Raw genomic sequence first — 27,687 nt, forward strand, 5'->3', positions numbered from 1 at the left:
CTGAAGCTTGGGAGCTCATATTTTAGTTAGGAAAACACACAATAAAGATGTAAACCATGACAATTATAAATTATGAAAAGTGCTGAGAAGGGAATAGAGTGTTGGATGGGGGGAGGGATGTTACTTGAGAGATAGGTGACAAGGAAGATCTGAGATCTAAGCTAAGATATGAAGAATAAAAAGAGCAAGACGAACATCTTTGCTTAATATATGTGTTGCAAGTATGGATGGATAGATGAACAGACAACCAATGGGGAGGATTCTAATGTGAATGAGAGTTACGCTCCAGTCCCTAGTGTGCTTAACTCAAGAGGGGAGGGTGGGTGGGACTGGGGACCCAGGATTCCCAACCTGCTCTCCCAGAACTCCTGTTGAACCAGCCGACCTGGCCCCAGGGGCCGCTGGAGGGCGACCGAGAGCCCACTCATTTCCCTTTAAGGCTGAGGCGGAAGACGGAGGGAGGAAGGGCCTTTGTGTCGGCGGGATAGAAATAAGCCCGCCCCTTTAAGAGGGCGGAGACGCTGGAGTGGCGGCCACTTCGAAAGCCGCCTCGGGCTTCGGCCCCCGCTTTCCCGGCGACCCTCTCTCGGCCCCCGCCCGGGTCGCAGAGTCGTGTCTTTCCGACCTCGCACCAGAGACCCCCGCAGCCCGGACTCCGACTCTCCCGCCCGGGACAAGTTAGAGGGCCCGGCGACCCTCGAGTCGGGGCCTGCCGGGTCTATCCACCCCCGGGCGGAGGCCGCCTGCCGTCGCCATGGTAATGCCGCGCCCCGGGCCGCGGAATTGCCTTCCGGCTAGCAGCCCCTCACTCGTGCGAGCTGCACGGCCGGGTTAGGGTTTGGGTCAGAGCTTGGTGGCTTCGGGACACCGGCGCTCTAGTCAGGGCTTGCCTGGAGACCCTGGGAAGGTTCTCTCCACACGCCTCCCTCTGGGCCTGTTTCCCTCCTGCTGCCTTCCATCACTTCTGGGAGAACTGCTCACTCTTCTCGGTGTGCTCAAACGTCCCGCCTCCAGAGCCGACCCCCTCCCCCTAGCCCGTACCCTCAGATCCTTGGACACAGGGGGGTGGGGGGTAGGGGGGTGTCTAACTGTAGCTCTTATTGCTCTGACAACTGGGGTTAGGCACAGCCCCCCACGCTGGGCTTGACACATGTCTAAGGACTGGCCACAGCAGCCCCGCTGCCTAGAAAGAAGGAACTGTGGACTGGGGCATCCGACCCTCCTGGGACGCTGGCTTTGGCCCATTGGATTAGGTAGAAGGAAACCACTTGTTTCAGAAACAAGGCCACTGTACTGCGCATGCTTGGATTTATGGCAGCCTCTCTTAGGTTTGACACAGGTTCCCCAGGCCAAATCTTTGGGATGTTGCAAAATCCTTAGGCCCATATGCACAGTGCTGAGCCTAAAGGATGACCCATGCTCCCTTTGTCAGCCTTCCCCCTGCCTCCTTCTTCCTCTTCATGGCGAATACAGATGGACCTGAGTGGATTATTTTACAAGAAAGGATTCTAAGTCATCTAAATCTTTAAGTAAATCCCATCTCTTCCCTCCTCATCCCATATTCCTCCCTCAGCACTAGCCAGAAACAAAACAAACACAAAAAACCTAAAAAACAAAAAACAGTTACACCTGATGGTCTTGTTAGAATTGGAAGCAGCCTAGTGAGGACAGAATGTACTTGGAAACAGTATCTCTCCTCCAACCTCAATTGCTTTGTTTTCCTTTCAGGCATGCAGTTTGCAGAAGCTGTTTACTGTGGAAGAGGAGTTTGAAGATGAGGTAAGGAAGCGCCGGTGATCGGTGATCGGAGACAGCAGAAGAGGTCTTAAGCTGTCAACACCCAGACCCAGAACATTTTGAAGCAGTCTGCCCCAGCCTCCTTTTACTTGACATGTATAGCTTTTTTGTCTGTGAGAGGCTGAGAGAAGATGAGACATGTAAACAACCTACTTAACTGTTTTAGAGACAGAAAAACAGAGGCATGAGCTGCCTAATTGGCATACCTTTAAATTACAAGGGCCCTTGCCTGGAAGCTGTGTCATGTGGATGACTCAGTTCACCTTTACGATGGCGATGGCGTACTTGAGGTGGGAAGAAAGTTTATGGAGAGTCGGAGACAGCACAGTTAGTGGATGACAGGAGGACTGGGGTCACCAAGTGTCGACGTGAGCCAGGGCAAATTACTTCATTCTCTGGCCTCCTGTTTTTCTCTTCTATAACAGGAGAGATGTTCTTTTGCCTCAGATGCTCTTCCCTTCCCTCTCTCTCAGAAGATGAGGGATTAGACTAGGTCGGAAGCTGGCACATTAGAATCACCCCTGCTGAGGCCCTGCCACACACCAATTAAATCGGAATTTCTGGGGATGGGCCTGGGCAGAGCTATTTCTAATCTTGGGGTGTAGTCAGAGATCACTGAACTAGCTAGCAATCCCCACAGCTCTCTTCCAGCTCAGATCCAATGGATATAGTTTCATCTGGAGGCCCAAACCTGCTACCTGAAATCCTTTTCAGAAAGAAGCAGGGGGGCGCCTGGGTGGCACAGCGGTTAAGCGTCTGCCTTCGGCTCAGGGCGTGATCCTGGCGTTGTGGGATCGAGCCCCACATCAGGCTCCTCCGCTGTGAGCCTGCTTCTTCCTCTCCCACTCCCCCTGCTTGTGTTCCCTCTCTCGCAGGCTGTCTCTATCTCTATCAAATAAATAAAATCTTTAAAAAAACAATTTAGGGGCACCTGGGTGGCACAGCGGTTAAGCGTCTGCCTTCGGCTCGGCGTGATCCCGGAGTTATGGGATCGAGCCCCAAATCAGGCTCCTCGGCTATGAGCCTGCTTCTTCCTCTCCCACTCCCCCTGCTTGTGTTCCCTCTCTCGCTGGCTGTCTCTATCTCATAAATAAATTTAAAAATCTTAAAAAAAAAAAAAAAAAGAAAGAAAGAAAGAAGCAGGATTTAAGTGAGTAAAACCCCAAAAAAGTAAATTAACCTGCTTAAGAATACAGCACCAGCGAGCAGGGTGAGGTCTTGGCCTTCTGATTCCAGTCTAACATACACAGATACTAAAGTACATTTATAGAGTAGAATTGCTTTATTTTGTCAATGACACGCCATTCAAATTTACTTTTTTTCTCCCAGCGCTGTGCTTTAAAAACACATTTAGAGTTTGTCAAGATGCCTCATTTATACCTAGTATGGTGATGAATGCTGCACCAGGGACCTTCTGGAGCCCAAGACCCACGCTCGCCTTCCTTTGAGGCTTTTGGAACCTAAGGTTTGAAAGGGGAAAGAGACCTTCCTCAGACCTCTTAAAAACCGATCTCTTGCTTGTCTCATTCATTGAGGCCCTAAGACATAGTGACAGGCACATATGGGTTCTAGTCCTGGTTCTGTGAAGTTACTTAACTTCTGAGTCTCCATTACTGTAAACAAAACAGGAATAATAACAGCACCTTTTAGGGCTGTCATGAAAATTCATTGAGAGAATTCCGGTCAAATGTTTATGTGGTCCCTGGCACCCAGTGCCATTTCAAATTGTTAGATGTTTTTGTCATCACTTGGGGACTTGAATTTTGTTTTTACAAAAAATTCAAAATTGCCAGCTTTGTTGAGGAGATGCATCCTTGTCTTTGTCTTTTGACTTTGGAGATGTGTAATTACAGATTGAAAAAGTGACTGCTAAGTGCCCCACTTGGGTCTTACCAGGTGATGGGAGGACTGCTGGGCCAGCAATGGGATTAAGAGTGAAGGTCTCTGGGGCACCTGGCTGGCTCAGTCAGTGGAGCATGTGACTCTTGATCTCAGGATCTTGAGTTCAAGCCCCATGTTGGGCATAGAGATTACTTTCAAGGAAAAAAAAAGTGAAGGACTCTGACAGTTCAAGTTTCTATTCCATGACTAGTCCCTTTCCCCCATCCACAGGCAGATGACGTCATGTCTAAGAGTGAGCTCTTTAAGAGAAAAAGGATCCATCAACCTCCAGGATCATCAGGATTTTATTGCTGCTGTAATTCTACTACTGTTGTTATTGCTAAACCCCACGGTAGTCCTGCTGGAGTATGCTACTCTCCTGATAATACACAAAGCAGGAAAAAACCTTTCTCTGGCCCAGACAATCCAATGCAGCCGCAGGGGATGGGGATGGAAGGGACCTTCCTGTCAGTTAAATCAGAAGTTCTGACTCAAAAACACCCTCAGAACAGGTCTGTTGCTCTCGAAGGTGTCAATCTCACCTTGCTTCCCAACTGGCATCCATACTTAATTTAACTTGCCTGAAAAGCTATATTTAACTTCTGCTTATTTTGCTGGATCCAAGGCCTCTCTGGCTTACCGAGGGCTCTGTGTGTGTGTGTGTGTGTGTGTGGTCAACGGGAGGAGGGGGCTTGAGGGGGGAAGAGTGGTTGAGGACAGGCAGCATGACCAGCTGGATAGACCCCTATTGCACAGGCTGGACACCAGAAAACTTATTTCCTTGAGGTGGGTGTGTGACCTTGGGTGATTTGATTCCTTGGTGCCCTGGTGTGTTTGCTTCTGCCTGCTCCCCTGACTGCCACAGCTCCCCCACCCCCCAAGAGAAGCTATCTAAAGACTTAGCCTTAAAATGTTGTTTTTTTTAAAAGACTTTTTTCCTTCAAATTTTTAATTAATTAATTGATTAGTTATTTATTTTTAGAGAGGGGAGGGGCAGAAGGAGAGGGAGAGAATCTCAAGCCAACTCCCCACGGAGCGTGGAGACTGACGCAGGGCTTGATCCCACAACCCTGAGATCATGACTTGAGCCAAAATCAAGAGTCAGACGCTTAACTGACTGAGCCACCCAGGCGTCCCTTTTCAAAGTTTTATTTAAATTCTAGTTAGTTAACAAATAGTGGTAGAGATTTTATTTTTAAGTAATCTCTGCACACAACATGGGACTCGAACTCACTTCCCCAAGATCAAGAGTCACATGCACTGCCAACTGAGCCAGCCAGGCGCCCCGGAATGTTTCTGGTAGAAGTCTGGGGGTGGTGGGGCGCCTGGCTGGCTCAGTTGGGGTAGTGAGTTTGAGTCCCACAATGCATACAGAGATTACTTTCAAAAAAAAAATCTTAGGGGTGCCTGGGTGGCTCAGTCGTTAAGCATCTGCCTTTGGCTCGGCATGATCCCAGGGTCGTGGGATCGAGCCCTGCTTCGGGCTCCCTGCTCTGCTGGGAGCCTGCTTCTTCCTCTCCCACTCCCCCTGCTTGTGTTCCCTCTCTCACTGGCTTTCTCTCTCTCTGTCAAATAAATAAATAAAATCTTAAAAAAAATAACAAAATCTTTAAAAAAAAAGTCTGGAAGTGGGCTCATGGCAAGGTCGAAGGTGGTAAGAGACCCCACCACGGCCTTTCATGCCCTGGTTTATGCTTACATGTATCTACATACATACCATATGCCTGAAGCAGTAAAAGCAGAGTGTTTCTTGATTTCCGGATGCCAAGAGCCACTGTCTCTGCTTCTTTGTAGGACTTCTTGTCTGCCGTGGAGGATGCAGAGAACCAGTTCGCTGGCTCACGGCCTGTGAAGGCTGGGTGCCTGAGACCTGTCTCTTCCAAGCTACAGGACATGGGACAGGCACAGTCTTCCGGGCAGTTGCCATCACGCCCCGCTGCTCCTTCAGAGGCTTTGGGCCTATCAGCCCTGGGACTCCACCTTCCTACCTCCAGCATGCCCGGGGCCATCAGGGGTCCACCTTCCTTAGGAACAGCTCCCCTAAGGCCCATGTCAACTTCTAGCAGCTGGACTGGCCATCAGGGACGAGTGACACTGACGGAAGTGCTCAAAGAGCCAGCCAGACCTCAGACCTCCGCCTCCCTCCCCCCGCTTAGGTGTGAGAGCCAGCAGCTGGTGACTGGTGGCTTCGAGGGGCCTGAACAAGATGACTTTGATAAGGTCCTGGCAAGCATGGAGCTGGAGGGGCCTGGCATGGAGCTGGAACTTGGAGTCAGCAGTGAGGCCCCAGGAGTCCTACCCACCTGGCCTGAGGAGGACTCAGCCGTGGCTAAAAAGGCCCGGGTAGCTGATCTGAGCAGGTCTTGCCAGAAGGTGCCCACGCCTGCCCCGCACAGACCTTGTGTCCTGTCAGCCCACGAGGAGCCTCCAGAGCCTCTTGCCCACTGCGGGACTCCGCAGCCCCGCTCGAGACCTGGTGCCGCGAGCGACCTTCCCGTCCCAACTGCCTCACGGGTTCCCGCTCAGCAGCCGCCCTGGGAAGCCTGTCAGAAGGGCCCCCCTCTTCAGGCACCACAGCCTCCCCAAGCTGCTGGCAGGCCCCTTCACAGCAGCCCTCAAAACCGTTTCCCCGGTCACTCCTTCCCGTGTCCAAATGCCACCATACCTGGCAGATCTCATTTTCCTGGACCACGAACTCCCAACTCGATCTCTTCTACTCCCCCAAGGACTGTCTCTGGATCATTTCCTCGGAACCCCTTACAACCTCGAGCTCCGGTGTCTTCGGTCAGGTGTCCTCTCAGCGCCCCAAAGAGCCCCCATTCCTCCCCGGTTCCCCAGGCCGTTCTGCAGACGCCTGTAGTCACCACCCACCTGGTGCAGCTGGTCGCCGCCGCCACCCGGACGCCCCAGCCGTGCGCCCGCCGCGAGATGCGCCGCTTCCCCGGCCCGGCCGGGGTCCTGCCTCACCAGGTGAGGGACAGCTTCTCTCGGGTGGAAGCTCCAGGACGTGGTGGGGGGGAGGGTTTCCAAAGCTGCGGAAGAAGCCAGAAGAAGCAAGCAGTAAGAATTGAATGCTTGCAAAGCCACAGATGAGAGAGGTGCTTCAGGCTTTGTTGAGCACCTGCTGTTTGCTAGCCCTGGGGCAGGAAGATCCATTCACTTGTATTTGCTAAGGACTAGTACGTATTGGGCGATTTCCTTGGAACTGAGAACGCGGAGGTTAAAACAGAAATGGCTCCTGTCCCAAGTTGCCCACAGCACAGCAGAAGCTACAGGTGCGCGGGAACGATTATACGTCAGATGCAGAGTGTCCCAGGTGCTGCAGAGTTACTGGGCTCCTCGGGCTTCCTGAGTGGGCCTCGGAGGGTCAGGGAGGAGGTTAACAGGTGTGTGTAGGGAGGCTACGCTCTGGGAGACATTTCAGCAGTGGGGAGAGAGGGAAGAGCGTGTGCGAAGGCACAGAGGCGTAAGAGCAGGAGGCAGTCAGAGGTACACAGAACAGGTCAGTGTGGCCAGCGTGTGCGGTCAGCGTGGGGCAGCTGCGCTGTGCTTACTGTTTGGATTTCAACAGTAGTGGAGGGACGGTATCCATCAAACCGTCTTGGATCGGATCCCAGATAACGGGACCCTGAGGGTCTGGTCTGGCAGTGATCCGTGCACGCCTTTTCTCGCATTGTAAAGATGGTTCAAATCATTTCTGCCCCTTCCTTGCTCTCTGCTAGCACTCTGAGGGAAATCCAGGGAGGACTGTCCACATTCCTCCTGGGCTGGATCTCCCTGGGAAGGGCCTTGGGGAAAGGTGCCCTGGTGCCTACCCCAGGCCTCTCTATCTGGGTCGTTGCCTCCTTGAGGAAGCCCTGGGTTTTGCCCCAGCTTCCTCACATTCCCCAAACAATCCCTAAAGCATCTTTTTGGAGCTGCCAACAAGGCTCCTGAGACGTCGTTAGAAGAGATGTGATATCTGTTAATTGTCCCTGATAGTTTCCTGAACTCATTATGTGACCCAGACAAGAAGCTGTACTTGTAAGTCACAGCTGCTGCGTTTGCTCTCGCCTCACCCTTCTCTCTCCCCTTGTAGCGCGGTGGGAAGAATCTGGAGGAGATCATGGTTTCCACGCCCCAGACTCCGACTCACGGTGCTCTGGCTAGATTCCGGACAGAGGTAACTAGCTTCACGCAAATGCCTGGGCATCGTTTAAGAGCGAGGGACTTCCCTTCGTGTTTCCGAGGTTGAGAAGCAGGGCCTGTGCTGCTAGGCCTGTTCCTGGGGTCATGCACCAGAGCCACGTGGGGAAGGCCGTTTGGGGAGGTGGCGGTTTTCCTGGCATAAGGTGAAGCCTGTCCTGATGCTGATGGATGTCGTTTCCAGTCTTCTTACTCATCTAAGAAAGAAAGGCCCAGCTAACTCCGTCTTCCCTCGGGGGAGGGGAGTGTCGTGAGTATTAGGAAATTGTTATCTCAGGAACCCCTCCTCTCAGGTTTCTGAGAATGGAGCTGAGAAAGATCTGCGTTCATCTGGCCTCCAGTGGGTTCCTTTTTGGTGGGTGAGACCCATCTTCCCTCCTCCCTGGGATTCTAGTTGACCTGCTCTGCCCTCAGACCTCTTTTTGCTTTTAATTCTCTTTGCGGCACTTCCACTGATCCACCAGGCCGCTTCAGATCCAGAGCAGCAAATACTCGTCTGGATACGAAGCTTTTTTTTTTTTTTAAGATTATTTAATTATTTATTTGAGAGAGAGAGAGAGCGTGTTGCAGTGGGGGGGGGGAGCAGAGGGAGAGGGACACGCAGACTCTGCCCTGAGTGCAGAGCCCGACGCGGGGCTCGATCCCATGACCCGAGCTGAAACCAAGAGTCAGACGCTCAACCAGCTGAGGCACCGAGGTGCCCCAAAGCATTTTTTAATATAAGAAGTTTAATAGTTAAGCCAGAGGCATCCCAAATAAAATAGGACTGGTTTCAAAATGGCTAAGGCACTCTGGAAGCCTGTCAATGTGTGTGGGGGCTCCCCGGGCCTAAGACTTCTTGAGTCTATAACACAAGAGACCAGCATGGATGGCCTTTGCTTCAATGCAACTGAAGTCAGGACCTGATTTAAAATGCAATGCAGGGGCGCCTGGGTGGCATAGCGGTTAAGCGTCTGCCTTCGGCTCAGGGCGTGATCCCGGCGTTATGGGATCGAGCCCCACATCAGGCTCGTCTGTTATGAGCCTGCTTCTTCCTCTCCCACTCCCCCTGCTTGTATTCCCTCTCTCACTGGCTGTCTCTGTCGAATAAATAAATAAAATCTCTAAAAAAAAAAATAAATAAAATAAAATAAAATAAAATAAAATAAAATGCAATGCAATGCAGAGCCCCTTTGCTGTTGCTGCTTAGTGACAGGAGTGCTATGCCACAAAATCTCACTTATCATTTTGTGACGTAGGAAAGGCGAGACCGTGGTCACCATGCTGCAGGGAATTCGCCCTTCCCTCCCACCCCTGATCCGGTCTCAGTCAAGGTCTGTAGCGGGGCGGCTCCATTAACGCAGGGCCCCCCTCTGCTCTGTGGTGCCAGATTGTTACTAGTTCCCAGGCATCGGCGGTGGAGGATTTTGGGCGAGGGCCCTGGAGGGCCATGAAATCTGCTCTGGGTCTGGACGAGAGAGACCCCGCCTGCTTCCTCCACACCTGTAGCATCGTCATGGTGCTGCGGAAGGTAAGGATCCCGGGTGCGGAGACGTGCAAGAAAGACCATTGTGCTCCTTTTCACCAACCTGCTTAGGAAAGGGGCTGTCCCTTTGCTCCCTCTGACCCCAGGCCTATCTCTGAGCAGCCGCCTGGACTCCCTTTGGTTGTATCTTCCACTCACCCAGCATTTCACTACTATTGGGCACAGGTGGAAGGCGAAAGTGGGGTGTGGGTATATCTCTGCTTGTCTGGGCCCTGGATTAGGTGGGGTAAGCACACGGCTACCCTTCAAGCGCCCTAGAAGTCTAGGGTCACGTGCGGACACATGCCCACGGCCTGTGGTGATGGAGCTCTGTATAAATACATAAAGGCTGGAGGAAGGAAGCAGGGGGGATAAATGAAGGACCTGCCAGGGAGAGACAGGATGCGTCTTTCAGACTGCCCTTCCCCCTCCACAGAGGGAAGACCATCACCACGTCTGTACTCTGCCCCCCACCCAGCCCCCCGGTCACCCTGGCACACTCGGGAACCTCACAGGTGGGACGTGGCTTGCTCAGCAAATGCCTCTCCCTGTAACCAGGCAGCCCTGAAGCAGCTCCCCAGGAACAAGGTCCCCAACATGGCAGTGATGATCAAGTCCCTGAGTCGGAGCACGATGGATGCCAGCGTGGTCTTCAAGGACCCCACAGGTGAGGAGTCGGGTCCTGGGGCGGTCTGATGAGTGGCCTTCATTGAGATCAGGAGATGAAGAGGAGTCATCCTCTCCATTCACAGAGGGGAAAGTTGAGGCAGTGAGCAGCCCACTTCGCAGCCAGGGCCCACACCAGTCCCTGTGCTGCCCTTGACCCTGTCTGATGGGCCATCGGTATTTGCAGGAGAGATGCAGGGCACGGTGCACAGGTTGCTGCTCGAGACCCGACAGAGTGAGCTGAAGCCTGGCTCGGTGCTGCTGCTAAAGCAGGTATGGGGAGCTCCAGACGGGGGCCTGCTCTCCGACCCTCCCACCCTGGAGAAGGCCCCTGAGTTGTCTGCCTGGCTCCCATTCCTCGGAGGTGGATGGAGGGGAGAGGCTGTGCTGTGAGGGGAGGGGGGCGCGTAAGTGGTTCTACTCTGGCCCCAGGGCTGGGGTAGAAGCGATTTGTGCAACCCTGGTGCCGAGGCCAGCAAGAGAGAGGTATGTGGGGACCAGGCGGCATCCGACAGCATCTGGTGCTCCGTGAGGGCTCTGACCCGCCCCCTTCCCTGGCTCCAGGTCGGAGTGTTTTCTCCTTCGCTCCGAAATCACTACCTCAACGTGACGCCCAACAACCTGGTCCATATTTACAGCCCAGATTCCGGGGATGGGTACGTCCTCAAGCCATCTCAACCCTTCCCCAAGGTAAGAGGAACAGGATGGAATGGGGACTGACAGGGCCTCTTTCTGGCTGGATCATCTGGTATCTTCCCCTCCTGCACCCGGTGGAGCAGAGGTGTGAAGGGGGCAGTTGCCCTGAAGTGAAGAGATGCCTTTGGAGACGGTTCCATCTCCTCCTGTTCCCATGCAGCCAGCTGTCAGACGGTACAGTAACAGGACTTAGAGCAGCTGGCTTCTTGGTGACCTGATGGCAGGCTTGAGCCTCGGAGAGGATAGGAGTCACCTGAGAACTAACCAAGTTGTGGGTGCCCCGGGGTGTGGCCCTCAGTAAGTGACTGAGGGTCAGATCTGCTACAGGTGGCAGTGCGGAGAACAGTGAGCTACGTATGGCCCGTATGTGAGCCAGCCCATGCTCTGCGCCTGCCCTCCTAGCCTCCTCCTCCACTGGGTGAGGGGACACCCACACAGAACTCAGCTGGGGACCCCCCTATTGGGAACTAAGGGAGACTTGGGGTTCCAGGCAGTTCCACTGCAGGGTAGGAGTGCAGAGCCAGGCCTTGACCTGGCACATGGTGTCCCCTCTGTGGCCACCTACACCCTTCCTGGGATCCTGGGTCCTGGGTTGTTGTCATGTCCTGGCCTGGGGGTCAGGAGACCTGGGTCATGTCCCCGCTCTCCCGGTAATTTGTAACGTGACCTTGGGCAAGTCCTGTCCCCACCCCTGCTGTTGCTTCATCTAAAAAGCGAATGGGTTAGATTTGATGACTTCTACTCAAGTTACACGTTTAGCTCTGACAGGCTACTTCCATTTCCCTCATCTTTCCCCTTAACCTTCCACATTTTCTCAGAATCACCCCACTTCCAAAAAATCATCCTTCTTTTTCTTTTAAATTTCAAGGTATCCATACTCACTGATCAAAATGGTACAGAATAAAGCAAAACATGAAACTTACTCTTTTCCATTCCCATTCCCTAGGGCTAGGTTAACAGTTTAATTACTAATTTCCATTACTTGTCTGCATATTAGCTAGTGTGGAGATTGTTAAATTTTTTTTTTTTTTTTTTTTTTTTTTTACGGTGGGGAAGGCTAGAGGGGGAGAAAGAGAGAGAATCTTAAGCAGGCTCCACACCCAGTGCAAGTGCCCGACATGGCGCTCAATCTCACAACCCCTGAGATCATGACCTGAGGTGAAATTAAGAGTTGTACACTTAACCAGCTGAGCCACCCAGGCACCCCTAAAGGTTCATTTTTAATCCTAGGCTAAATCCTCAACATATTTCTGAATGGCCTATTCATTCTGCTCCAGCTATATATAGATTTCCTAAAACACCAGATACCAACAGAATTAGAAAAGAAAATCGCCCAAAAAGTTTTTGTGTTTTTAATGATCTGCTGTTTGGGGTGTTTGGTATTTCAGCTCCCTCCCCTGGGTGACTGGCTTCTGCCATACTCCTCTGTTGTGTCTTTCCTGAACCCTATTCCTTTGAGGTTGTCTGGGTGGACACGGAACTGTCCAGAGGGATGTCAGGGGCACGGGCATTAGTAACCAGGCTTTCTGTCCCCAGGACCCAGGAAGCTTCCCTGGCAGCCTCCATCATGAGCCTGCAAAGTCAGGAAAAGGCTTCAGAACGGCACAGAATGCAGAGGCAGGGCCATCCCTTGAGGAAGAACTCCCAGAACCAGGTAAGGCAGTCAGCCCACCCAGGAGCAAAAGAGGTTCTCCTTCTATTTCCCCTTGGATAGCAAAGCCAGGAAAATCTGGCTGCATCTTTCCCCTCCTTCGGTGAATCTTTGGGTCTTACAGAATCTTACAGAAATCAGATGTGGTATCTTTTTTGGCAAGGCTGTAGGCCACAAACTAATTAGCAGTGTGATAGGGGCCCCATAAAGCAATACAGTGTGATCCATAGGTCTCCCCCATTTCCAAGCTGTGTGCTGTTAGCCACAAGGAGGAGGGGGACTGGCACCATCCTTGTGCCACACCTTGAGCCTTCTGGGGGCTGATGGCCAGAACACAGAGGCAGATTTCCCCATCCTAAGCTCAGAGACCCTCCAGGAGCATTGAGGAGTCACACATCCATGTGGTTAGGGTGGGACCAGGATACAGACCTGAGATGCCCAAATACAGACCTGTGAGGGTATAGCCAGCTTGTTCCTCAGGAGGCAGCATCACCCAGCTGAAGCTAGCACAGTCCAGGTCTGATCCTTAGCTTTTCGATGCCATAAATTCAACCCAGTCTGACACCAGAGTTCATGGGGTTATGGGTAAGTGTCTCACACTAACCAAATTCACATTAGACCAATGGATAAACCACAAAGCCCATTTACTTATGGCCTATGAAAAAGTATCTACCCCTTATGCTGGAATCTTCTCTGGAATGTTGCACTTGTTCCTTCTGAGTAAGCTTGCTGACAAGCCAAACCATCATCAGAAGGTTGCAGGTGGTCATGAAATAAGAGTGAGGAGAGTTGCCTGTAGAATATTGTGGCTGGTGTCCCATCTCCATTGTAGGGACAGACTTGCCAAGCAGGCAACTACCAGCAGTGGCTGGACTGGGCCGAGGGACACCAGAATTGGTTCTTACTCTGATTCCCTGTTTCCTAGGCCCACACTGTCTGCTCCATCCCCTTCATTGAATATCGGCCTTCCCTGAACAGTCATAGTGTAGCTAGTGAGAGACACTTTTTTTTTTTTTAAGATTTATTTATTCATTCGAGGCCGGGGAGGGGTGGAGATTGGAAGAGAGAGAATCTCAAGCAGACTCCCCACTGAGCACGGAGATGAATGTATGGCTCAGTCCCAGGACCCTGAGATCATGACCTGAGCCAAAATTAAGAGTCGGCCACCCAACCGACTGAGCCACCCGGGCGCCCCATCACCTTGTGTTACAATCAGATTCCAGCCTTACTTCCCCAGGGACAGCGCTGGGCACCTTAATTAAATTTTGAATGCCAGCAAACGGACTTCTTCCAACAGCAGTGCTGTCAGGCACTCCGAGCCAGGCTGGAGGCTCGGCTCTGCGGGGGTAGTGTCCAGTTCTTCTGACTCCGTGGGCTCCACGAGCCCGTCCATCACGAGGGAGTTCTCTAGTTGGAAGCTGTGACTGTGGCATCAGATGGGGCTTGAGTGTGCTCACCACGGGCAGGTTGTTTGACCTCTTTCAACTCCGTTCTCTCAGATAAAGTGGGGATTGTAACAGGAAGAACCATGCCCTGCGAAGGTTACTGTGAGGACTGACGGGATGAGTACAGCAGGTGTGGCCCTGGGCAGGCGCTCAGTGAGTGGTAGCTGCTGTTGCTTTTTGTTTTTGTTTTTTTAAGATTTTATTTATTTATTTATTATTTATTGATTTGACAGAGACAGAGAGCACTGCGGGGGGGAGCGGCAGGCAGAGGGAGAGGGAGAAGCAGGCTCCCTGCTGAGCAGGGAGCCTGATGTGGGACTCGATCCCAGGACCTTGGGATCATGACCTGAGCCGAAGGCAGCCAGTTACCCGACTGAGCCACCCACGTGTCCCACGCTATTGTTAATTGTAATAGTACCAGCAGAGATTACTGAGGTCAGCTCTATTTCCAAGTTCTCAGACATAAGCGCCCAGCTGAGAACTGCAGTCAGGGACAGTTACTTTCACTCTAAACGCCCCAGAAGGCCCACTGGGGAAGGGCCTGATGTCTCGCACTCTTCAGGTGAGAAACCAGATTAATGAACGCTGTGATTCTGAACGCCAGCGGCTTTTTCTGGCTTTTCGTCTTCCTCTGTCCAATGAGCGGGTTGCACCAGAGGACCCCTGAAGCCTATGCTCAAGCCCTGGGCCTCGGGATGGAAAGAGGGGTACCACCAAGGCCAAGGGGAGTGCCTTCCTTGACAGAAAGGCCCGGGTGTTTTGTCCCTGTCTCTTGGAGCGTGTGTGTGTGTGGGAAGCAGAGGGAAGATGGGAGTCAGGCCAGCCTCAGGCCTGTTAGCACAGTCACCCCTGCCTGGGGGGAGCCACCTGCCCAACTGTGCAGCCAGGTCCAGGCCCGCCTGAAAGGCAGGAGCTTTGGACCCGAGTCCTGTGGAGCCCTAACATTGTCACTAAGTCCATCTACCGTCTCGTCCCCCCGCAGATGACCTGGATGGACTCCTGAGTGAGCTCCCTGAGGACTTCTTCTGTGGGACCAGCAGTTGGGACTGCAAGGCAGGGCCCCCACCGTGAGCAGGGAGCCTCTCGGTACCCAGGCAAGGCTCTGGGTGTGTCTGATTGGGTCCCAGGGCGAGAGGAAGCCCAGTATCATAGGAGAATAAACACAGCTCAGGACGATGGCTCCCCCGAGTCTGGATGCTTTCCCCAGGAGCGCACTCATCCTTCCGATTCTGCACTGCTGTCACTTTGGGTCTTCCTTTGGCATTCCAGAACTCAGCCCAAGGATGGCCCTTCTGCTCTACTGTCCTCCAAGCCCTAGGATGCAACCGTTGTTCCTTCTCCTCCTGCCAACAGGGAAGGTGTGTCCTCCCCTCCTGCCTTACCTTGACTTTAGAGGATCCCGATCCCTTTACTCCCTATTCCCTGGACAGCTGACAAATCACACCACAGCCGTGGCGACCTGTCCGTCTGGTCAGGGGAGGAACGAATTCAGACTTCCCTCTGCTTTGTCTCTCAAGGCCTGCCGCTGCCCAGCTCACCTGTGCTCAGGGTTCCCGGGGCGGGGGCAGGGCTGGGGCTGCGGCGTCTTGTTCTGAAATAAAGCAGCCGCCCGGTTCACTTGCCTCCCCTTCTCCTTGCCACCCCCGCTGCTCCTTGTCCCGTCTGTCCTGCCTGTGATGCTTTGGCCGGGGCAGAGCCAAGCTGCTCGTTTTCCTTCTCTCTCTCTCTCTCTCTCTCTTTTCATAAGCTTTACTTTTAGACAGTTTTAGATTTGCAGAATTACAGCAAAGATAATCCAGGGAGTTCCTAAATACCCCACAGCAGTTTCCTCTATTATTAGCCTCCTACGCTAGGACGCACCCCGCTTACAACTAACCAACCCGTGCTGGGACATTACTATGAACGGAACTTCGTGCTTTATTCAGATGCACAGTTTCCCTGCCGTCCTTTTTCTGTTCCAGGATCCCCCATTCCACCTAGTTGTCGTGCCTCTTCAGGCTCCCCTTGGCTCTGGCAGTTCCTCAGGCTTTCCTCATTTTTTATGACTCTGACAGCTGCGAAGAGTATGGGTCAGGTATATTCTAGGATGCCCTCTATTGGAATTTGTCTCCTTAAAGAAGGACGAGACCAGGGTTGTGTTTTGCCGAGGAAGGCCACGGAGGACGGTATATTCTCATCACACATCAAGGGTTGATGTTGACCTTGATGACGTGGCCGAAATAGCGTTTGTCAGGTTTCTCCACTGTAAATTTTCTTCTTCTGCCTTTTCAGACTGTCTTCTTGGGAAGGAAGTCACTAGGTGCAGTCCACACTTAAGAAACAAGTTCTGTTCCACCGTCTCTAAGGACAGTAGGAATCCTCCCTCATTTCTGAGTCCTACATTCACATCATTGCGAACTCATGGGTATTGTCTTATACGTTGGGTTATAATCCAGTGTTACTTTATTGTGTTGCCAAGCAACTCCGTCACTCTAGCTTTGCCCTGCCACCTCTCAGACCAGAGTTGGACAAGGGGCATGTGTGGGGTGTAAAAGGTGTAATTATACTTTGTTTTCCTTTCTGGGATGAAGGGAAGAAAGGAATTATCTCCCAACTCATGGTTGAGGGTGTGTGGATTAAGGACCCTAGTTTGACTGCCAGCCTCTCCTGCCTCAGCCTCAGCCTCCCCTAAGGGGCTGTGAGTCTGAGGCCTCTGATGGGCTTGGTACCGCTCTGGGGGAAGATGCTCATCTCTTTCTTCCCAAAGAATGGCTGGTCCCCTGGATCCCAGTCTCAACGCCGAGGTGAGTGAGTGCTGGAAGAATTCCATGTTCAGCTGTCTGTTGGTTGCAGTGGGGCCCTGTTCTAGAAGGCTCTTGCGTCCAAGCCCAAGAGCAAGAAGGGGCTAATTTCACTAGCAACCCTCCTACCTGAACAGATCGCGTGCTTCTCTCTCTCTTCTACCCACTGCTCATTCCCCGGCTCTGCCTGTGCAGCTCAGATCTGGGCCAGAGCCCACCTACGCTGTGTGGTCTTCCTGCACCTAAACCACCCCAGACCCCAGGCCGGCATGACCACTCCCCACTCTGGTTGGAAGCCCTGATCTCTACTGCTCACAGTCCCAACCAGGGTCCTGGTTTCTCGTGTCACCCTACAGGCTCAGCTCCCAGAAGGCAGGGTGGGGATCCAATCACTAGAACTGGGCTCCCTGTGGGTTCGTGTGTGGGTTGGAGTAAAAGCCTCCTTTTTCTGCCCTCAGGAAGCTCAGGACAGGAGACAGAGCACACGATATCTCCAGGGACCAGGTTGTAGTCGGAGTACCTTCAGGCGTGTATGGCAGACAAGGCGGCAGAGAGGCTGAGGCCCACACAGCCTCGCACCCTGCACGTCACGGCTACTATGCGCCTTGGAAGGGGACGCCCACCCCACCTTGGCCCCTCTTGGCCCCACCCGGCCTTGTCAGCTCCCAGCCCTGGGAACCCAGCTGTGGGTGCGCAGCCAGGCCGTTGGCGGGGCAATTAAAACACTGAATGGGTTCCAGCAGGGTTAATCACAGCTGCATTTATAGAGGCGCCTTTCTGTGAGGATCTCGAAGACCTCGCTGTGCATGATCTCATTCCTCCCTCTGGGGTCCCCCACCCTGGAACACCACCAAGAAGCCGGGGCCAGGGTGGGCGAACAGCAGGGTAAGGGCAGTGCCGGAAGCAGCCCAGGCTGCTGCCACCCACTCGGGCGGGCAGATGAGTGTTTGCTCTGGCAGAGAACAAGGGCCCTCAGTCAATGCCCTTCACAGAAGGGGCCAGCCCGCGACGAGCTAAGCGCTCCGAAAGCCCGCAGCGAGACCTATTGTGTGCCGGGTGCTGCGGGGTCGCAGAGACCCAGATGAATAAAGTCAGGTCGTGCTCTGGAGCCCACATCCAGCATGGCAGACTTCCGTCCCCAGGACCTTGGGACAGGCCCTTTACAAAGTACTTGCACTGTCCTCCCGGAGCACGGACAGGGGCATGGCAGGGAAGGCTCAGGCGCTGCCGTGAGAATGCCGCGTGACATGAGGCCCCGAGCTGAGGCATCGGGCTTACCTGGAGAGGGCCGATGTTGGAAGTCAGCAGTTTTCAAACTAGGAAATGAACCGTTTTAGACAGATGCTTCCACTTGGGCGTCAGAGCAGAGCGGTTTGTGGCCAGAGAAAGGAACGCCAGGAGGCTGGGCTGGTCCTGGTGAGGGTGAGGGGCACTGAGACGGTGACTGACAATCCAGCCTGGGAGCTGGGGCTTGGTGAGGGGACCGGGGAGAGGGAGAAGTCCGAGGTCACTGAGCAGGGGTGGCTGGCTGCAGGGCTAGGGAGAGAGTGCTGCAGGCAGAGGAGCCCGGGAGGCCGCAGCGCTGGGGGAGAGAGACCAGGGCGCCCTGGGGTAGGCCGACCCCGAGGGGCCGAGCGGCCCCCTGCCAGCACGCTGGGTGAGGTCGGGGGTGTTAGGAGAGCTTCGGAGGCAGGGACTAGCATCCCTTCCGCCTCCTCTCCCCGTCCCGGGCTGGGCCGAGCATTAGCCGGGGCCATTTCATGGCCTCATTCCTCCCCCTAGAGGCTCCTGGAAGCAGAGCCGCTTTCTCCTGAGGGTGAATGGGTTTGTGACATGAAGGTTTCTTCGGTGGGAGTCCCCAGAATTGCCAGGTCAACCCCTTGGCCTTCCTCCGCCTGACAGGTGAGCCCTTTTAGGAGCTGGGGGTGGAGGGACACAAGATTCGTGGCGGGCAGTTTCTAGAGATCGTGCTGTCCTGTAGGAGGGTGGGGAGTGGCTCTTATCGCTGCCCACCCTCACATGGCCACAGCAGCAGCGGCCGAAGTGCCCCATCTATGCAGTCTGGCCAGCTGGGGTCCTAGTCCTGGCTCCGCCGCTCACAAGCTGTGACCTTGAGCGGGAAGTTTCACCTTGTTAAGCCTTAAGTTCCTCGTGATTAAAACCAACATAAAAGCACCCATTTCAGAGGCGTTCCCCAGTGATAATTACCCTGACTGTACAACTTACTGTCAAAACAAAGCTTCTTACCTCCGTGAGCCAGGAAGTATGGCCCTTGGAGTGAAGATGGGTATGAAAGTAGCGTCGTGATCGGCACCTACGCAGTTACCAGGACTCCCACAGACACTGAGAGCTGTGGGGACCCGGCTCCACCCGCCCTTACTTCCTGCGCTGGGGTCTGCCCTCCGGCCACGATCTGAGAGGCTGGGGGCCTCTGGCTCTTCCTCCCTGTGCTGCCATCTCCCAGAGTGCCTGTTTCAGTCCCCTTGGAGCTTGCCAACCCAAGACACTCACTCCGGGGAAGTGGGAGGTTGCCGACCCTGGGGCTCCTGCTGCCCACTTGGGAGGGTATCAGCTGGGGCAGGGGTTGGCCCAATACCTTCTCTGCACCAGGATCATGACTCTGGGCAAATGGTGTTTACCAGCCCGGCGAAGGACCTATTTATAGCCTCAGCTGCTCTCCTGGCCGGGTCACGAGCGAGGGGCAGGGCGGCTGCTCAGAACAAGGGCGGTAGTCGGGCCGAAGGACCCCGGCTCTGCCCAGCTGCCGTCGCCGAGACCCCCAGGCCTCTCCCCATGGCAGAGGAGACCTTCCCATTCACCTCCTCCACACTGCGGGCTCTCCGCCTGCAGCGGGAGTGGCTGGAGTGGGAGGACCGGCGGCGGGCCGCGGCCCGACAGTGCCGCAGCCAACGGTGCCCCCCCAGTGCCCGGGCCCGACTCACTGGGCCGCACCGCTGCTGCCGAGACCCAGCCGTGCACAATGCGCTGTTCTCCGGTGACCTGCAACAGGTCCAAGCCCTGTTCCAAGAGGAAGACGCTGCCAACATGATTGTGGAGACTGTGAGCAACCAGCTGGCCTGGTCAGCTGAGCAGGGTAGGGATCACCCAGCAGGGCAGAAGAGGACGGAGGGACGAGAGGGTGGGGGTGGGGACGGGGGAGAGACTTGGCCCCATCCCCCCTCCAGAGCACAGACTAGACCTCTGCCTTCCACAGCCCATTCTAGTTCCCTCCTGAGCAGAGATGAGACATGGTTAGTGGTTTGTATGTCTTTCCAGAATTAAAATTATATTAACGTATCAATTACATATGAACACAGTTATATTCTAATGCAATCTTTTCTCTGAATATATATATATATATATACATATTTTTTTTAAGATTTTATTTCTAAGGGGCACCTGGCTGGCTCAGTCGGTAGAGCATGTGACTCTTGATCTCAGGGTTGTGAGTTCAAGCCCCGCACTGGATGTGGAGCCTACTTAAAATAAAAATTTAAAAAAAAAAAAGATTTTATTTTTAAGTAATCTCTACACCCAATGTGGGACTTGAACTCACAAACCTGAGATCAAGGGTCGCATGCTCCCCCAACGGAGCCAGCCAGGGGTCCCCACATAATATATATATTTTTTTAATTTGAGAGAGAGAGTGTGTGCGTGCAGTGGGGAGGGGAAGAGGGGGAAGGAGAGAGAAAATCTCCAGAAGACTCTGCACTGTGCATGGCGCCCAATGTGGGACTCATCTCAGGACCCCAAGATCATGACCTGAGCCAAAATCAAGAGTGGGACACCTAACCGACTGAGCCACCCAGGTGCCCTGTCCCTACATAGTATTTTAAATAGGTGCCTAAATTATATTTTACGAGGGTGCCATAACTTATATAACTAGCCCCCAAATAGACTGGGTAGATCGGGTTCCTTTTTTGTAAAATTATTTTTAATGGCAAATGGTGAACGTCTCTGTGTACCTGCCAGATAATTTCCTTGGGTTCTATTCGGACCAGTGGGTTTGTCCATGTAAACCAAATACCTCCACTGAGATCACCCAGATCTTAAGACTGACGGAGGTTGCCTCAAACCATGGATGTGGGGGCTCCAGATCCTTGGAGGGTTTATGTTCTCCCAGTCCCTGCAAGCTCCAGATTCCTGCTGGGCTTTAACTGTTAGAGATGTGACCCTACCCAGCGTATCCTGGTCTCACCCTACAGTATGTCTATCAACCCCCAAATGGAGCTGGGCCTTAATTTCAATCCTAATAATAAAAAACAAAACATGCTTTACCCAAAATTTGGCAAACCCAGGAATTTACTTCACCATAAAGCAAACAACGTAACAGTTGAGTATGAGGCATCGATGTCCTTTAAACAAGTCTTTGGCCATTTCTATGATTTAGATCCAACACTAGTCCCAAGATAGCCGCTCACCCCACTCTTCCTTTCCCCACCCCCACCACTTATTCCCCCTCCACCTTTCCCCCACTTCCACCCTCCACTCCCCCATCTGCCCCAGGAATATCCTAGAACTCCAAACTAGGCTCCTTCAGCTCTGCTCTCTGGTCACTTCCAAGCTCAGCTCCAGGCTCTCCTGTGCATAACTCAGACCCACCCCCAACACCAGAACACCCTAGTGAACAGCAAGAACCAAGGAATCTGCAGGAGCTCAAAGACCCAGAGGTTTCCTTAACAGATTTAACTCTCTTCCAATGCCCTTGTGATTTGAAAGAGCAATTACCTTTTTTCCCCCCTCCGACACACATGCTACGTTTTGTTACAGATCGACAAACCCTTCTAGAAGGCTGTTCTGATATACCCTCCCAGTTCAGGGCTTGAGTGAGCCCTCCACAGCGACGGCCTGGCACATGATCTGTGCTCGGCCAAGAGTGCAGAGGGACGGCCACGGTCAGGGCCTGCCCTGTGAGTCTCACACACCACCCCCCAACCCTGCCTGCTCTCCCTAGGGTTCTGGGTGCTGACCCCCAAGACGAAGCAGACGGCGCCCCTCACCATCGCTGCTGCCCGAGGCTACACTGACTGTGCCCGCCACCTGATCCGGCGGGGAGCAGAGCTGGATGCCCGGGTTGGGGGCCGGGCAGCCTTGCATGAGGCCTGTGCCCGGGCCCAGTCTGACTGTGTGCAGCTGCTGCTGACCTTCGGCGCCAAAGCCAACGTGCTGTCCGAGGAGGGCACAACCCCCTTGCACCTCTGCACAACTCCCGAGTCCTTGCAGTAGGTACCAGGGGGAGGGGTGTGTGTGTGTGTGTGTGTGTGTGTGTGTGTGTGTGTGTGTGTGTTCACGGCCAGGAGAAGGGGAGAAGCACCTTACGTACAGGCGTCGTCATGACAATCTGGGGGACAGGTCTCATTCCATTGGTGAGAAAACCCGAGGCTCAGAAAGGTTTAGGGACTTGTCCAAGGTCACATAAGCTAAGCCCAGGAGGCAGAAGACTTGTCGCCTTTTTGGAAAACCCTGTTCCAACTGCAGTCCCCTGTGAATCCTCTGTAGCCAAATTCCTACCTGTTTTCAGGTGGGCATCAAGAAAGATGTGGCCCAGCGCTCCCAACCTTAGTACAAGGCCGCCCCCCACGCCCCCTCTTCCCACGTTTTCAAGATCAACAGGGTTTTTTTTTGGTGTGGGGTGGAAGGTTGGGCAAAATGGGTGAAGGGAAGTGGGAGATACCAGTTTCCAATTATGGAATGAGTGAGAATCCGGAATAAAAGGCTCAGCATAAGGAACACAGTGAATGATATTGCAATAGCTCTGTAACAGGACAGATGGCAGCTACAGTTGCAAACACAGCATAATGTATAAACTTGTCAAGTCACTAAGTCACACACTTGAAACTAATGTAACATTATGTGTCAACTATACTTAAAAAAAAAAAAAAAAGGTCAACAGGTTTTTCGACCCCCCACATGATGGTATTTGCACTTGCACAAATCAGGTCCACAGCCGGGGCTGGCCGTGGTGGATGACACTTCATAGCCCACATGCTGGGCACTTCTCCCGAGCTGGGGAGAAGCTAGATCAGTGATGGGCCCCGAAATGATTTCGATCTTCCAGCCCTTTCTTGAATTCTTATGAGCACACAGTGTGCTTTCCAACAGACTTTATCCTTTTAAGTGACACTTACTGAAGCCCTACTGAATGAGCTTTTCAGTGTTATTTAAATGTGTATTTAGAAACAAAAATTAACCCATGATTAGAATTGACTGAGGAAATAAATTCAGCAGTTTATAGACGGCTGGCTGCTACTCCATTTTTGCCCACTGAGCAGAGCACCTACGGGACCTGTGCACTGAAGGGAGCAGGAATTTTGGCCATCTTGGGGGAGGGACACTGGGTCATCAGGGTTTCGTTGGGATTGCTGGGTCTGCTCCTGAACTTCCAGTGGCAGCCATTCTGGCTTTTTAATTATAAATTACTGTTAGTTTAATTACATCATTAATTGAGTTTGTTTCGTGTTTGGTTTACCCCCTGGTGGTTAATGATGCATATTTGCCTCAACAGTTTTCTGGCCTATGGGTTTGTTTTTGGTTTTGGTTTTTTTGTTTTTTTTTTGTAGAGAGCATGCGTGCCCGTGAGATGGGGGTGGGGGGGAGGACAGGGAGGGGGAGAGGGGCAGAGGGAGGGAGAGAAAATCTTAAGCAGCCTCCACACCCAGCACCGAGCCGCAGTGGGGCTCAGTCTCACAACGCTGAGATCATGACCTGAGTCGAAATCAAGAGTCAGATGCTTGGGGCGCCTGGGTGGCGCAGTCGTTAAGGCGTCTGCCTTCGGCTCAGGGCGTGATCCTGGGGTTCTGGGATCGAGCCCCACATCAGGCTCCTCTGCTAGGAGCCTGCTTCTTCCTCTCCCACTCCCCCTGCTTGTGTGCTTGTGTTCCCTCTCTTGCTGGCTCTGTCAAATAAATAAATAAAATCTTTAAAAAAAAAAAAAAGTCAGATGCTTAACCCACTGAGCCACCCAGGCACCCCCTCCTCTGGTCTATAGTTTTCCAGGAACTGGGAGACCGTGAAACACGTTCTCCCTAAAATCTGGTGTTTGTTGTTTGGTTCCGTGTGTCTTCTCTAGGGGAAACCGGAGCAGGCGGATCCCCAAATGCCTTCTTTTGCTTGAGTGGGTGTCCCTGGTCTGGAAGGGTGGTCTTCAAGTTTGGAGGCATGAAGAAAATATTAGGACTTCTATTCCTTTTTCTTTTCGGCTCATACTTTTTTAATTTTCTATGTGTAACATTCATAGTGGACACAGTAGCGGGTTTTCAAAACTTTTTGTGCTATCGAAATGTTAGGAGACCACTGGCAAGTGATTCAGAACCAGGCCTTGGGGACCCAAACCGCCCTGGGAGTCAGGTTTTGGAAACAAAAATTGACCCATGATCGGAACTTAACGAGGAAATAAACGGATCCTGGGAGGGACTGTCTGAGGCCCTGAGTACTCATTCTGAAGCAGCCTCGAATTTGCCGGTGTCTTTGCCTGTACGGTGGCCTTCCTCGGCCGAGTTTTCCATCTGAAGACTGGAGATGCTCCTGGTGAGATCATGGGCCTCACAGGTCTGCCGTGGGTCATGGGGCTTCTGTGAGTCTGATGGTGGCCCCCAGGCTCCCTCCAGGGCATGAGGGCTGGGAAGAAAGGGGGCAGGGGATGACAGCAGGCCAAGCCTCAGTCCTTCAGGATTTGTCTCTGGGCCTTGCGCCTTGCCCCCAGGTGCGCCAAGCTGCTGCTGGAGGCTGGAGCGATCGTGAACGTGGCGGCGCAGGACAGCGAGGTGACACCCCTGCACGTGGCGGCGGCTCGCGGCCTGGAGGAGCACGTGGCTCTCTACCTGGAGCACGGTGCCGACGTGCACCTGCGCACCAGCCAGGGCGAGACGGCCCTGAACGCGGCGTGCGCGGGGGCCGAGGGCCCGGGCAGCGGCCGGCAGCACCAGGGAGCGGCGCGCCGGCTCCTAGAGGCCGGGGCCGATGCTCGCGTTGCTGGGCGCAAGCGCCACACGCCGCTGCACAACGCCTGTGCCAACGGCTGCGGGGCCCTGGCCGAGCTGCTGCTGCGCCACGGCGCGTGCGCGGGAGCGCCCAACGCGGCGGGCCACACACCCATGGACTGCGCCCTGCAGGCCGTCCAGGACGCTCCCAATTGGGAGCCCGAGGTCCTCTTCGCAGCGCTGCTGGACTACGGAGCGCAGCCTGTGCGTCCTGAGGTGCGCAGGGAGGGCCTGAGAAAGGAGGCCCCAGTTGGGCGGGGAGCCTGTGGCTGGAACTGCCACCAGGGAAGATGGGGGGAGTGGGGTGGGCAGGAGGCTGAGAGCCCGACCTGTAGCCAAAGGTCTGTCCTCACCTCGGGCAGGAACACTGAGGGCTATAGGGGAGCGTGTCCAAGAAGAAAAGCGCTCCCAAGGAAACTGGCCAGGGCCAAGAGGTTGCAGCCCACAGAAGGTGGGATAAACTGAGGCATAGGAAAGAGTGAGGAGAGACTCAGACCTTAGGTTCCCAGATTTGGGTGTGAGGGAGGCTTTGGCTTAGGCTGGACTCGGTTGTCCTTGGTTGGGAGAGCCATGGTGATCCTAAGACCCTCTTTTGATTCCTAGATGCTGAAACACTGTGCCAACTTCCCTCGGGCCCTGGAAGTCCTGCTTAATGCCTACCCTTGTGTCCCCTCCTGTGATACCTGGGTGGAGGCAGTACTCCCAGAGCTGTGGCAGGTATGTCCACCCCAGGGCCACAGCTCCTTCCTGGGCTCTGGGGAGATGGAGAGGAAGGATGAGCCCCAGGCCTTATCCCTCCAGGATGGGCTTCCCGGGGTCTCCTGCCCCCCTAGCAGCTCAGAACAACCTCTAATCCCACACACCTCTCCAGCCTCTCTCACTTGTACCCGTGTGGATATTACTCAGGTATCTCTGACTCAGCGGGCACTGCGCCAGCATCTTTGGAGTGGTGGGTGCAGACATGGCCGTGACCCTGCCCTATGGTGCGGTCCCATCTCCCGTGACCCCTGCAGGGCCTCTGGGCTCTGAATCTGAGTCTTTTTCAAGATGCACCAAACAGCCGGGTGGGTGCATATTGCAAATTCACTGGGGCCCCCAGTGCTAGGTCATCCCCAGATGTAAGGGCAGGGTCAAGGGTGTGGGCCATCTGATCCTGTTCCACTCCTGGCTTAGGAGCATGAAGCCTTCTATGTCTCCGCCCTGAGCATGGTGAACCAGCCCAGGCGGCTGCAGCACCTGGCCCGGCTGGCTGCGCGCGCTCAGCTGGGTAGCCGCTGCCGACAGGCCGCCGCCCGCCTCCCACTGCCCCCGTTCCTCAGGGACTACCTGCTGCTGCGCGTCGAGGGGCGTATCCAGTGAGCCCCATGCCACGGTGCTCCCGGAGCTGGTTCTGCCCCTCCATCTGGCATCTCCCTGGAGGACCAATCCCTGGCTCTCTTGTCCACACTCCGCATGCCCTCCCCAGCCAGCTCACTCCCTTCACTGCCTTCTTGAGCTACTCGCTGACCTCCTGCCCGACCTGAGCTTCGGCTTCCAACGGGAAGGTGTGCAGACTCAGCCTTCACCCGCCTCCGTCTCCTATGCTTAAGCGGATGGCCCCTCCAGCCCAAGCCAGGTGGGGGTGATCCTTGTTGCCTGCCCCCCCATCTATGCACCTGTTTGGCCTCCTCAAGAGTGACCGACTGCCTGCACCTGCACTGCCTCTGCCCAAACCGCCTTTGTGGCTTGAAGGGAGGACCTCCCTGCTTGGTCTTGAAACCCATGTCCTGCAAGGACGCCAGAGTTCCCTTTGGGAATCACAACTCTGATCGTGCCCTTCGGTGGCTCCTCACCACCTTCGGGCTAAAATCTGAATTCAGTAAGGTAGACAGATCTTCCACCCCTGCCTCCACCAAGCTCTCTGGTCTTCTGATCCCTCTTCTCCCTCTGAGGTTCCTGTAATCCAGCCTCGTCCAACTTGGCAACCTTGCGGGTTGCTGGATGTGACCTGCTCTGCTTTGCTTCTAGGCGTGCTGCATATGCTGTTCTCTCTGCCTGGTATACCCTTCCCACATTTTTTGTCCTGGTTGAAGCTGATTTGATCCTCCAGACTGAGCCCAATAGCACCATCTCCTCCGAGCCTTCCTCGGACTGCCCTTACTTAATGAAGGGCCTGTGTCTGTCTCAGCGTGGCTGAGACTGGGACTATATTCCTTGAACAGGCATTTCAGCAAATGGTTGTTGAGGAAGGAAAAAATGCATGATGCCCGGGACCCATATATGGTCGAGTCTCCCCCCACTCCGCCCCCACCAGTGATGCATGATGTCTTAAACGATGGTCACTACACTTGTGGTCTCTAAGGGCCTGTGACAGGAGGACAAGCCACTAGCTGTCCCCCCTCTCTCTCACTTCCTCCTCTGGTCCCAGAGTCAAAAGTACCATCCTTCATCCTTAAGAGGAACCTTTTAAGTCAAGCCAGTTTTTGCAAATGCAAATAAATGATGTGTGCCCACAACCAAAGCGTGGACGTGTTTGGTTGGCATGTGGCTGAGATACCCCTCCCTCATCTCCCCACCACAGAGCAACTGTTACTCTTGTGATAGGAAAAAGGTTATAAGAACAAAAGAAGGCCCTTACCAGACCCCACGCCTGTAGTCCTGGGCCCAAGCTGGCAGCATTACTCTCCGGGGTTGGGGGGGGGAGGATGCTGAGTGGTCCACCCCTTTGCGGGAGGCAGACCCCAGTGAGCTCAGCCTTTTCTGTTGCATTTACAACTATGACAAAATACCCACTTAAAAAAAAACCCCAAAAGATACATAAGATTATGTGTATTATTTTGGGGTAGGAGATTTTCCAGGGTGAAAGCATAAAAGAAAAGATAAATAGATCTGGATACAGAAACATTTTAAATTTGGTTATAAAAGCACCCAATCTGGGCACCTGGGTGGCACAGCGGTTACGCGTCTGCCTTTGGCTCAGGGCGTGATCCCGGCGTTATGGAATCGAGCCCCACATCAGGCTCCTCCGCTATGAGCCTGCTTCTTCCTCTCCCACTCCCCCTGCTTGTGTTCCCTCTCTCGCTGGCTGTCTCTATCTCTGTCGAATAAATAAATAAAATTTTTT

General features: G+C 53.8%; 2 protein-coding genes across 4 annotated transcripts in view; both read left to right on the forward strand.

The window, feature by feature from the left end:
* The first annotated feature begins 519 nt into the window (after positions 1-519).
* HROB (homologous recombination factor with OB-fold) lies at positions 520-15,427 on the forward strand. 2 transcript variants are annotated; one of them, XM_034639956.1, is made up of 10 exons: positions 520-757; positions 1,729-1,779; positions 5,473-6,648; positions 7,757-7,840; positions 9,233-9,373; positions 9,926-10,034; positions 10,221-10,306; positions 10,598-10,723; positions 12,266-12,383; positions 14,808-15,427. In XM_034639956.1, exons 1-10 carry the CDS (start codon positions 755-757, stop codon positions 14,894-14,896), a joined length of 1,983 nt encoding a protein of 660 aa, XP_034495847.1. In that variant the 5' UTR covers positions 520-754; the 3' UTR covers positions 14,897-15,427. The 2 variants fall into 2 exon arrangements, with proteins under 2 accessions (XP_034495847.1, XP_034495848.1); XM_034639957.1 differs by lacking the exons at positions 520-757; positions 1,729-1,779 and adding an exon at positions 4,037-4,190 and having other exon boundaries at positions 14,808-15,425.
* Positions 15,428-15,608: 181 nt separating this feature from the next.
* ASB16 (ankyrin repeat and SOCS box containing 16) overlaps positions 15,609-27,687 on the forward strand; it is a 12,305-nt gene continuing 226 nt past the window's right edge. The window contains exons 1-5 of one of the 2 annotated variants that reach the window (XM_019800200.2): positions 15,609-19,699; positions 21,560-21,827; positions 24,308-24,800; positions 25,188-25,301; positions 25,758-26,146. In XM_019800200.2, coding sequence (XP_019655759.2) covers positions 19,234-19,699; positions 21,560-21,827; positions 24,308-24,800; positions 25,188-25,301; positions 25,758-25,943 — 1,527 coding nt within the window. In that variant the 5' untranslated portion in view covers positions 15,609-19,233 and the 3' untranslated portion in view covers positions 25,944-26,146. Of the gene's footprint in view, positions 19,700-21,559; positions 21,828-24,307; positions 24,801-25,187; positions 25,302-25,757; positions 26,147-27,687 lie in introns of those variants that run through there. The other variant, XM_034639958.1, reaches the window with a different exon arrangement.

Source organism: Ailuropoda melanoleuca, chromosome 13, assembly GCF_002007445.2.
Source record: "Ailuropoda melanoleuca isolate Jingjing chromosome 13, ASM200744v2, whole genome shotgun sequence".
Taxonomy (NCBI): Eukaryota; Metazoa; Chordata; class Mammalia; order Carnivora; family Ursidae; genus Ailuropoda; species Ailuropoda melanoleuca.